The following is an 11519-nucleotide window of genomic DNA, read 5'->3' on the forward strand; positions in this document are numbered from 1 at the left end:
GATGGATGGATGGATGGATGGATGGATGGATGGATGGATGGATGGATGGATGGATGGATGGATGGATGGATGGATGGATGGACAGACGGACAGACATCTTTCTCTTTTCTCAAACACTGACCAATGGTGCGATCTGAGACTAATGAACCTCGACCCTGGAGTTCACCTCTACTCTCTTTGGAAGACTGTTTTAAGTTATTTCACTGACWTTTGTTGGTTTTTATTTCTTTAACAAAAGGGTACAAAGAAATTTCTTTACATCTGTATTTGATAGCCTGTTTCTCTTAACAGAACGTCCACAAAGCCATGACTACACCCAGTTTTTTTGGTGGGGAGGGCAGGTAAGAAACCCTTACATTCACATTAGTAGTAGAAGAAAGTAGAGGAACTCCTGTAATCTCCATGTGTGTGTGTGTGTGTGTGTGTGTGTGTGTGTATCAGGAGCAATAGATTGTCTCCAGCCACAGAGAGTTCTGATGCTCTCTTACCACTTCCTGACTCTGCCTTCCATCGGGCTGTGGAGGCCAAAGAGCTTGTCGCGGGGGCGTGTACTATTGCTACTGATGACAAAGGTATCACAAAATAAACAACTCTTTAAAGGTGGTTCTTCATGTTTTCATAACACTTTGGAAACCTTGGACATMATAAAGGGCTTTACTAGTTTAGGCCATGTACTATTTGATCCTGTTTTGTCAAATAGTTATCAATAGTTAGTACCTTACCATGTATTAAGCATTAATACTTTTAATGATTATTTTATCTCCCAATGGGGAAACTCATTCTGTGCCTTTTCCCCATCACATATCGTTAGCTCATAGCATATATGCCCAAGTCATTTGTGYCCAAATATGTCTTGGGCATTTATGKTATGAGGCTAACGATATGTGAAGTAGAGGACTGCTATCTAAGACGCTCAGAAGGGTTAAAGACCTTGCTCAAGGGCCCATACTGGGGTWTATAAAGGAGGCAGAGATGTGGGTAAGAAAATAATCCATCCTGTTTGAAATCTTGCTGGATCTGGCAGTCCAAAAGTTCAAATAAGACTTCAACGCCATCAAAAAATGGGAGGGGACAAGACAGGATGGGTTATTACAACAATTCAATGATTCCATATAATGACACTTAACTCTTCGTATTGGTATAACCAATAGCTCCCACTTTATAWACAGACTTTTCTGATAGGTAAGCTAACAAAAAGTAGACAGATACAGCATGAAGTGATCAGTCACTGAAAATAAGATCTCTGAGACATCAACCTGACACTAGCTGATACTCATCTGGAGAGGATATAATCATGGCCGCGGCACTGATATTTACTCAGAAATGTTCTAGTTGAACAATGTCAAAACAACTAACTACTATGAATGAATTTTCTTGTAATGGAGTTTTTTTCCCATGTCTAACCTGCAGCTTCAGATGCTGTCTCATGTGTCGGACCTCATCACGCGTGAGCCACAAAGGACTAATCGAGGATCTGCCCCATCAATGAACAGGCTGTATGAGCTGCTGATCCAGTCAACAGCGAGTTACGACTCCACTCCAGCACAACTCACATATCAACAAAAATCCAGACACAAAAAATCTTGTAACTTTTCCAGCAGGTGGAGTTGAAGGCACTGCATGACCGAGTGCTTGACACACACACACACACTGCTGAAACTCATGTTCCTGATGTCTTTTGTAAATCTGCATACTTGCACACAAATCAGTGCACTGCATGTGAAGAAGGGCTTCTTTGCTTAGATGGGACAAACCTGAGCTGAACAGTCCAGATATATCTCATAATACCTTGCTGCCATCCATCTGTTCCACATTATGGTTTATCACCTGTGGGAAAAAACTGTCCTTTTAAGCCATTTTTTTTCCATTTTCCAGTCTCAACACTACTCTACGTTGGTCTACAATCTCGGTGGTCCTTGGTATAACTTGAGCGCTGTCTCGATGTAGGTGGGACTTTCATGGTGTGGCCACCCAAATCGTCTYAAACATTATTTGTTTTTTATCCAAGGCAAACGCAACGCAGCAATGGGCAAAAAATAAAAATCACAACAAACTCCTCATCCTTAGCCGTACTTTTCAGAAAWCCTGTGGCGGAGTCAAGGCCTTTCCTCCGCCGGTCGGAGCCGTAAATTGAGTRCGTTTGGTCTAGCTCCTTCTGAATTCTGTTTTTAGCCAACAAGCATGAAGCATCTTCCTCGTAGTACCACAGTGTTGGTTTACGTGTTGCCATTTTAATGGATATGTTACATATTTTAAAGAAGGAATTCTGCGGTCATTTTTAAAAATGGTGGGTTTGTTTTTTTGTAAAGGAGATGCTCTCATGATTGCTTGCTTTCTGGGCGATTAATGGCCTGCAGTCTGCTAAAGTCAAATCCTCAGCTCGACTTGGAATCTCAGTTGAGTAGGTCCTAAGAAATGTGCTGGGAGTGGGTGGGATCACCCGATGGAAAGACTTAGAAGCCGTGCAGAGTCAGGCCAAGCCCATGAAAAAATGACCATTATGGATACGGTATCGCTCTTTGTGCTCTTTTGCATTAAATTTGCAAGAATCYTGGAACTAAACAATGAGAAACATCTGCAGCTTCACATCACTGAGCACTTCATGCTGATGCGTCTCCTGCTGTTAGAGGAGTGGCTTTCTGTCGCCAGAAAACCTGCTGTGTGCGCTTGGGTTTGGTACTCCTCAGCAGACATCAGGCAAAGGTTACACAAGGAACTCGTTTCATTTCTGCAAATACGTTCAAAACTTGTCATATGTTGTGTAATTGAACCAGATTGCATATTTAATGTGTGGCCTCATATTCTTTGTTCTGTTTTGTAATAAAAGAAGAACCGATTACTGGACTTTACTGGTGTCGTGTTTTCTTCATTTCTTTAGGGATCTGGTTCCACTTCTCAAACACAAACTGCTTTCTACAGTTCCTAAAAGTGCAGAAAATAACAAAAAGGCAAAATGGAAGATAAATTTTTGATCTTCATTTTTTATTTATTTGTATTGTTTTCTGCCACATTTAGTTTTTGTGTTATTAATCTACTAAACCAAATCCCAAACAGTGAGACACTGTGTGAAATGTAAATGAAAACAATGCAATGATTTTCAGATCTCATAAACCTATGTTTTATTTACAACAGAACACAAACCATTATTGAAACAAAGAAGTTGTAAAAATTAACAATAAATATTTTGAATTTAACGGCACCAACAAGTTTTAACAAATTTTAAACTGGGGCTGCAAGTCTGTAAAAGTAAGCGGTATGAGTAAGAAACAGCTGGAGGAGCATTTTGTAACTATAAGGTTAAKTGGTGACAGATCAGTCACAGACTTGGGTAAATAAGAAAATTTTGGAGAAGATGAATTTCTCCACAGCACATCTGGGCAGCAGTCCACAAGTCTGAAAAACTGTGTCTAAAAACAGTGAAACAATGTCAGAATGATGTTCCTCAATGAAAAATTAGGGGGCAGCAGGTAAAGTCACCACACAGACTCAGGTTCATGCTGTCTCTGTTTCACATAAAGACAGTAAGTCCAATCTTAAATGTCTGTATGCTTGTATTTGTCAACTTGTTTGTTGTATACWCACCTACCTGTAATCCTTAAGGGGACCCAAAGGATTGGGGGTTCGGTTTAGGACTAAGGTGTGAGTTTAGTTTAGCTGAGTTTAGCTTTAGTACTGGGGGGGATTAGTTTTAGGGTAAGGAGTCAAGTTTAGGCTATAGAAATGACTGGAAATGAATGGAAYCCAATGAGCGGTCCTAATAAGCATAGAAATACAAACTTGTGTTTGTGTGGGGTTGGCCAGAGAGTTTCCAACAGGAGGTTCTGATGAATCCCAGAGAGTTCTGTCAGAACAGAAGAGTTCATCCTGAGGGATCTGAACTAGAGAGGGTGCTGGCGGGTAAAAGGGGGCGAYCCCACGCTGCTTGGACTGCAGATGTTTGAACCAAACGAGCTGGGCGTCATTCCCAGGATGCCCTCGTTGTGCGGGGTCTCTCCACACAGGAAGTCATCCTCATCCTCTTTTGAGGCCTAACGCACAGGATAAACAACCAGAGTCAGAATTCATGTTTTGTTTTTCATAAAAGCTTTACAAACGGGTTATTTGTTCCAGAAAAATGCAGAAATGTTTCACATCAAAACAAAACAAAAAAAATGTACAAGTATAGTTAACACGTTGTCAATTCAAAAGAAGTTTAAAGAGAAGGATTTGTGTCTTACAGCTGAAGGCTCTTATTAGGCAGTTGCTATTTGGAGGTAATATTCTTGAAACAGTTGAAAGTCTAGAAGGAACGCTTACCACTTGTCGCCTTTTGTTCAGAGTTTGAAACTAGGATCATCTTACGATGAGAAGGGACGGACTTCTGTTTTAGTCAAACTTTGTGAATAAGATTAGGCACAATCTCTTTAAGTAATGCGAGATCTCATGAGATGTGATAGTGCTCAAATTGTAGCTTAATATCTGTAAAACTTGCTAATTTTATGTTTGATAAGGTCACTTAGTTATGACAGCTATCTTAAATAGGACCGACTCCAAAAGTTAATCGGTTGTACAACCATCTGTCCACTGGWCCACGACATGACCGCCTTTAGCTTTAATGGCTTTTTATGGCACACATTGTTTCTGCAACGTCACAACCTTTATTTCTGTCCAGAGTTGCATTTGTTTTTCACCAAGATCTTGTATTGATGGCGGGAGATTCGAGCTAATGCTCAAAGTCTTCTTCAGCACATCCCAAAGATTCCCAGTGGGGTTCAGGTCTGGACTCTGTGGAGCCAATCCATGTGTGACAATGATGTCTTGTGCTTATTGAACCACACTCTTACTATTTCAGCCTGATGAATCCTGGCGTCATGTCGCAGCATGTCATCAGGAAAAAAAATCCATTGATGGACTAATCTAGTTGGTCAGCGCTGCTGAACCTGATCACTGCCMGCCAGGTATGTTCAGTAGATACTAGGCATGGTCTTAACCTGATGCTCCCATCAGTAAGTAAGTAAAACTTTATTTATATAGCACATTTCAAGATAGGAATCACAAAGTGCTTCAACAAAAATAAAATAAAGTAAAAAATAAACAGAACAAATTTAAACAAATGCAGATTTAAAAAGGTAAGTTTTTAACTGAGCTTTAAAGGAGTTCACAGAGTCAGCTGATCCTAAATTCAGAGGAAGAGTTCCAAAGCCTTGGAGCCACAGAAGAAAAAGCTCTGTCTCCTTTAGTCTTTAATTGTGTCTGAGGAACAATCAGCATGTCTTTAGCACAAGACCTCAGAGCCCTGACAGGAGTGTAAAAATGTAAAAGTTCAGAAATGTAATGTGGTGTCTGACCATGCAGAGCTCGCCAAGTCAAAACCAAAGTCTTGAATTTCACTCGATAATGAACTGGGAGCCAATGAAGCTGCATTAACAGTGGAGTCACATGACAAAACTTAGAAGATCTAGTCAGGAGCCTGGCAACTGCATTCTGCACAGACTGTAACCGGTCAAGTGAGGTTTTAGTTAGGCATGCATACAATGCATTACAATAATCTAAACGAGATGAAACAAAAACATGAATAAAATTTCAATTTCTGAACAAGATACTGAGCTTTGCTATATTTTGTAGATGGTAGAAACAGGAACGAACCAAAGTTTTAACATGATGAACCAGTGTAAGACCAGAATCCAAAATCCCAAGGTTTCTAACTGAAGATTTTGCAGACTGCCAAGAGGCCCAAGGATCTGCTTTATCACTGGAAATATTTTATCTGGTGCAAKTATAATAACTTCTGTTGTTTCTTCATTTAACTGAAGAAAACTCTGTCATCCAGCTCTTTATTGAATCCAAACATCGTAGTAAAAGACACACTTTTGTAACTTCATGTGGAGATAACGAGATGTACAATTGAGTTTCATCAGCATAACAATGATAGGAAATATCCTCAAAAGATGACAGGATCAAACCAAGAGGTAGCATTTAAAGCAGAAACAACAATAGCCCCAAAATAGAGCCCTGTGGAACACCATCACTCTGGAACAGGGTCAGTCTGGATTCATCAGACCACATGACCCACTTCCATTGCTCCAGTGTCCAATTTTCATGATCCCTTGCAAATTGAAGCCATTTTTTCCCCATTAGCCTCACTGATAATGGTTTTCTTACAGCTACACAGATGTTTAGTCCCAATTCCTCTAGTTCTATTCTCATTGTGCGTGTGGAAATGCTCTTATTTTCACTGTTAAACAGCTGAATTCTACTGCTGTCTTCCTACGATTCGATTTCACCAAATGCTAAAATACTAATACTAAAAAAACACTGTCCTTCCTTGAACATGATGTTTCCCCACTGTCCTTTTCTGTTTGTAACGTCGTCTCTTTTCCACAACCACAGAATGTGTTTTTACACATGGTTGTTTAACAAATGAAAAGCTACTCATTGCATCTGCTGAAACATGATCACCCAACAGTTATCCAATGGGAGGCTCATACCTTTTTGCTTAGTTACAGCAAATCCAGGTGGTGACCTGGTTTTTTTGGTCAGGCAGTGTCTTTTTTTAAAGTACAGAAAAACAAATTCACACACACGTGCACGGGCAGAAACATTACCTGTATAAAGATCACAGAGGGTGATGAAGGTCTGATAAGTGTCTCACCTTTTGGCCTGATTTAGCTAAATGTAGCTCTGTGTCTGACAGTTCCTCCCAGACCTGATAGAGAGGCTCGATCAGCTGACCAGACCTGCATGCACATACAGAGGCAAAGATATAATTATATATATATATATATATATAAATCGAATTTCAAAACTTAATGTGTGTATCCTTCATGATATAAAATTCTACAAGTCCTTCATCACTTCTTGATCAACTTTCCTAAAGTTTTGTGTTCAGATCAAAGCAAAGTGAACTTGTAAAATTAGCATTTTCTGCAATAAATGATGTGTGAACAGTGAGTGCTAAAGGACTGCTGAGATTTGAAACACATTGATACTGACTCAAAGGTAAAACAAGCAGAATTGAAGCCTAAGTTACCAAAATTGTAACTACAAACTGAAATAACCACACRTGTAGTCAAAAGCTGAAATTAGAAAAACTGTAGCTATATGCTAGAATTAGCAAAGCTAAGATTAGTGTTACAAAAATAGCTAAAACCCTAAAAGGAGCAATACCATAACTTGAAGCTAAWATTACCAGTAAAACCATAGTGTGAATGCTGACTCAGCATTCTGACAACAAACATCACTGGTTTCAGATAAGCAGCTGTCAGAGCACCTTTTCAGGAGATAGGGATCAAAGGGAAAGAAGCTGTCCAGAGGATTGGTGTTGGTGCTCACTCCATCTCCCCCTGCAGAGCTGCGGACCACTGGCAGGACCTGCTTGTTGTTCTTCTCTATGACGCTGTAGCAGAAGACCACCTGATACTTCCTGGAACAAAAACCATGAGCAGAACGTCATCGGTGTTCTGWGATCTGCTTCTGTCTGGTGCTACTGGACTCAAAGAAATTTAGCAGGATGTGGAAAAGACTTTATGGACACCAACAGACACTTAAACAGGTTTTGCTGACCATTTCAGCTTTGTTTGTTTTTTACAAACCCTGGGAATCGAACTGACAACTCTTTCAATGAAAGACGCCTCCCCTAACCACTCAGCCACAAATAACATTTGCATAAAKCACTGTGAAATTTTGCAGATTAGAGTTGTTTCAATGCAGCAGCAATCCACCTTAGTTCTGGCTGGTTCAGACTAGTCGTTAACTCATCAGTAAGGTCAAAATTAAATACTTGCTGCGTCCCACATCAGGGACCGCAGCCCACGGAGGCCACACCCTATGTAGTCTGGGTAGGTCGCATAAAACTGCTGTGAAATGAGARGGMGGAGTCTTCAGATGARGTATGTTTGAGTGACCACACACTACCCTGTTACCATAGTGATCGGTTTTATATGACGTACCTACAGACTTACAATGTGTGGGAACATGTATTCACTTCTTTTCACTGGAGGAATAACTTCACAATTAAAAATATTACACATAAATAGATAAATCACATGAATAATTTGGGTTAAGCTCCAGTATCAGTACTAGTAATTACGTTTTATTTAACATCTTATTGCAGCATCAGTTTCATCAAAGGTCCTGTCACAATACACTGTTTTAGACAACTTAGACCAACTTATGAAAAGTTTGTCCAACACTAAAGGCCCCCACATACTCGAAGCAGACGTCTGTGGGACAGGTCTGCACAGAGATCCGCTCAATAAACTGCCTGGCGAGTTCACATCAAACTGTTCTGGATGTGACATCAAGCAGATAAAGTTGAAAATCTGCATCATTTTTGAATGAAATGGAGAAAGAGTGTCTCACAGAGGAGGTTAGAAAACAGATACCATATGATACATCAATGAGGGAATAGAAGGACTTTCAGAGAGCAACAAATTTGTGGGAGGAAATAGCTCAGACCCTGGGTAAACTTAGTTATTATCATTTGTTGCTTTTAAGCTTAAAGGGATCCCTGATTAGTTGCAACATTAGACTTTATTTGATAAACGTATATTTTAACTGTAAAATAAAGACTGTAAAAATACTGTAGGATGTTCAGTTTTTATAATTTTTAAACTAAAAGTTTAAAAATATATTACACGGACAGGGCCATTTTATTTCCACACAAAGCATTCTGAGTAAATGATGACATGAATAGGTCCTCGGTGCGAGGCTGCTAGCGAGCTATATCCACCCTGAAGGTTAATCTTGGACAATATCTGATGATCGACTCTTTTAAATGAAACCAGAGAGCGTTGACAGAGAGGAGAAGGTAGAAATGACTCAGCCTGTAACTGAAAATATGGATGGAGGACAACAGAGCTGCTTCATGGAAGAAGAACCCCATCTTAGACAGTTAGCTTTAGCATTAGCCCCGATGCTATCACCATATATATGTATTAGCTCAGCGCTACACATTCTCCTCTCGTCACTGAGGTCCTCCATCCACATGACAGAGAGGGGAACGCAAACAGGACTCAGCCTGCAGCTGAAAATATAGATGGAGGACCGCAGTTTAGCTTGTTTGTCGCACTAGCACCAAGCTTTTATATATATAAGGCAATACAGCGTCAGCGCTAGAGCGAAGGCTAACAGGCTAAGTTTCTTCTTCCATGAAGCAGCTCTGTTGTCCTCCATCCATATTTTCAGTTCCAGGCTGAGTCATTTCTACCTTCTCCTCTCTGTCAACGCTCTCTGGTTTCATTTAAAAGAGTCAAACATCAGATATTGTCCAAGATTTAACCTTCAGGGTGGATATAGCTCGCTCACATTGAGGACCTATCCACGTCATCATTTACCCAGAATGCTTTGTGTATAAATAAAATAGCTCCATCCATGTTAAAATATATTTTTAAAGATTTACGAAACTGAACATCCTACAGTATTTTTACAGTCTTTATTTTACAGTTAAAATAAATGTTTATCAAATAAAGTTTAATGTTACAACTAATCATAGATCCCTTTAAAAGCAAACTATCTGTTCCTCTTCATCCTTGACATCATGACTGAAATTGTGAAGAATTACAGAATTTGTCAGTACGCTGGAGTCTGAAGTCTCAAACATCCGTGGACAATATGCGTGGAGTCTGCCCGGCTCAGGAACTGCACACAGTACGCCCGAGTGTGTGGGAGCCTTACGGGTGTCTAAGCTGAAGATGGAATTTTAAAAATCTACTGGAAGCCTATTTTAGTCCTGTAAATACTGTAATGCTAAAAATTAGATCAAATATTTAGCGGATATGAGTAAAATACTCATAACACAATGTTCAAAAGTCTGACTGGCAGCCTGTACCTGGTGATGGCAGCAAACATGCTGGTGACTGAAGGCAGGCAGACTTTAAGAGGGTTCAGCTGAGACAGAACCACCCGCTCCAGGTTCAGGCTCTGCAGGTACTCCAGACCTGACACACGCAAACACAGAAACCCAAAGTCAGCTCAACAGAAGCAGCTGTAACAAACCAAAAGTGTTCCCTCCACCCTGCTGGTAGCAGACTGTTTGAGGTTTTCCATTTAAAAAGCAAACTAGAAGCAGTGGAGTGAGAACTGCTGCACCTTTCTTCATGTTGGCCTCCAGGATGGCTCTGTGTCTGAAGATGACTGTGTAGAAAACGGCCTGGCAGGCAGTGTAGAAAGGTCCGTGCAGGCTGATGTCACAACACACCTGTCTGCCGCTGCTGTCTTGACTGTCGATGTAGCGATGGATCCAGGACAGAAGCAGGTCTAGGCAGGCCCGTGCAGTGCTGAAGGCCAGGGAACACCAGATTACACACCCAGCTATAGACATTTGATTGAGTTTTTTAAAAAGCCAGTGTCTGCCTGGGCTGCGACCACTGAAGACCGACTGGTGACTCACAATTGCAATACAAATAAATAAATAGGTTAATRCTTAGTTACAGTATCAAAATTCTGAGAGTTTGAGATCAAACTTGAGCCTTCAAAGACTGTAATACATACCCTGATRTYAATGCATAAATCTGAGCTGAAGCTAAATAAACTAGAGCTACAAAAATCTAACARAACACTTGGCTATGAAACATTAATTTTGTTTATGCATTGAAGGTGTTTGATACAGCTAACAACTGTTCAATTCAAATCAACCACTAAGTTCTTATAGCAGTTATTACTGTCTGCACTGACAGCCTTTCACCTCCTGATGACATCATCATGCACATTATAGTTTAATGAAATGTCATTTAATTAGAAGAGCTAATCAATGTGAATCACCTGATACCTTGTTAATAGAATTTGGTGCACGGTGACCCACACTAGCCCATGGGCTCTTAAGCCCCAAGGGGTTGCTGAAATGTAACTGAGTGTATCTCAGRATTTACAAACTCTACTTAAATAATGTTGGTCTCAAAATAAAGCTAACAACTGGGAGCTTATGTTAGAAGTGTAAGTATTAAAACAGCTGCTTTGGTTTAAGAGATTTTAGGGATGGAACATAAATTTTTTTTCACTCTCACCTGAATAATTTTTTCATTAGACAGTATATAACCCATTTCAAACCATAATGATTCAGGCTAAAAACTCTTGGAAAACATAAAAGCACTTGTGGACATTTCCTGTGCAAAGATTCACGCTGCTAAAATTAACTGGAGCAAAGTTACAGAGGTTTAGTAAAAAAAATATTTTTCATTTTGTCATTCTGCACAGGACAGACCATGTTGGTACCATTAATAAATGTTAAGAAATCTGAAGTTTTTACATCCAAAAGTTATTTATTTTTCTTACCTGCCATAAAAGACTTGTTATTGAATATTTGTTCTTTTGAAAAACTATCCAAATATTTATTTGTCACCATATAAATTATATAAAAAAATGATCAATTATATTTGACTTCAGTTGGATCATATTCACTCAAAATCAAGAAAAAAAACTTTCAACACACTTTACAACATATTTAGGTAACTGCTTTGGCTTACTTTAAAAAATAATGTAGTAGTAGTAGTAGTAGAAGTAGTAGTAGTAGTAGTAGTAGTAGTAGTAGTAGTAGTAGTAGT

At 39.6% G+C, this 11519-nt stretch overlaps 2 protein-coding genes across 2 annotated transcripts in view; one reads left to right on the forward strand and one right to left on the reverse strand.

Moving 5' to 3' along the window:
* The window catches only part of si:dkeyp-72e1.9 (syntaxin-binding protein 4), a gene marked incomplete at its 5' end in the record, with an annotated part of 25692 nt that extends 22848 nt beyond the window's left edge, over positions 1-2844 (forward strand). Inside the window, 3 exon segments of the mRNA XM_014033352.1 lie at positions 292-341; positions 442-572; positions 1411-2844. Of these exon segments, the coding sequence (XP_013888806.1) occupies positions 292-341; positions 442-572; positions 1411-1451 (222 nt within the window).
* Positions 2845-3094: 250 nt separating this feature from the next.
* Positions 3095-10256, reverse strand: LOC106536154 (RNA polymerase I-specific transcription initiation factor RRN3; the record flags this gene model as incomplete). Its single annotated transcript, XM_014033353.1, is given in 5 exon segments — positions 3095-4028; positions 6632-6716; positions 7250-7402; positions 9809-9917; positions 10069-10256. Coding segments are annotated over 5 exon segments (685 nt in total), but the record flags the coding sequence as incomplete, so codon positions are not given.
* Positions 10257-11519: the final 1263 nt, after the last annotated feature.

The sequence above is a fragment of the Austrofundulus limnaeus genome, unplaced genomic scaffold (genome assembly GCF_001266775.1).
Source record: "Austrofundulus limnaeus strain Quisiro unplaced genomic scaffold, Austrofundulus_limnaeus-1.0 Scaffold1705, whole genome shotgun sequence".
Classification (NCBI taxonomy): domain Eukaryota; kingdom Metazoa; phylum Chordata; class Actinopteri; order Cyprinodontiformes; family Rivulidae; genus Austrofundulus; species Austrofundulus limnaeus.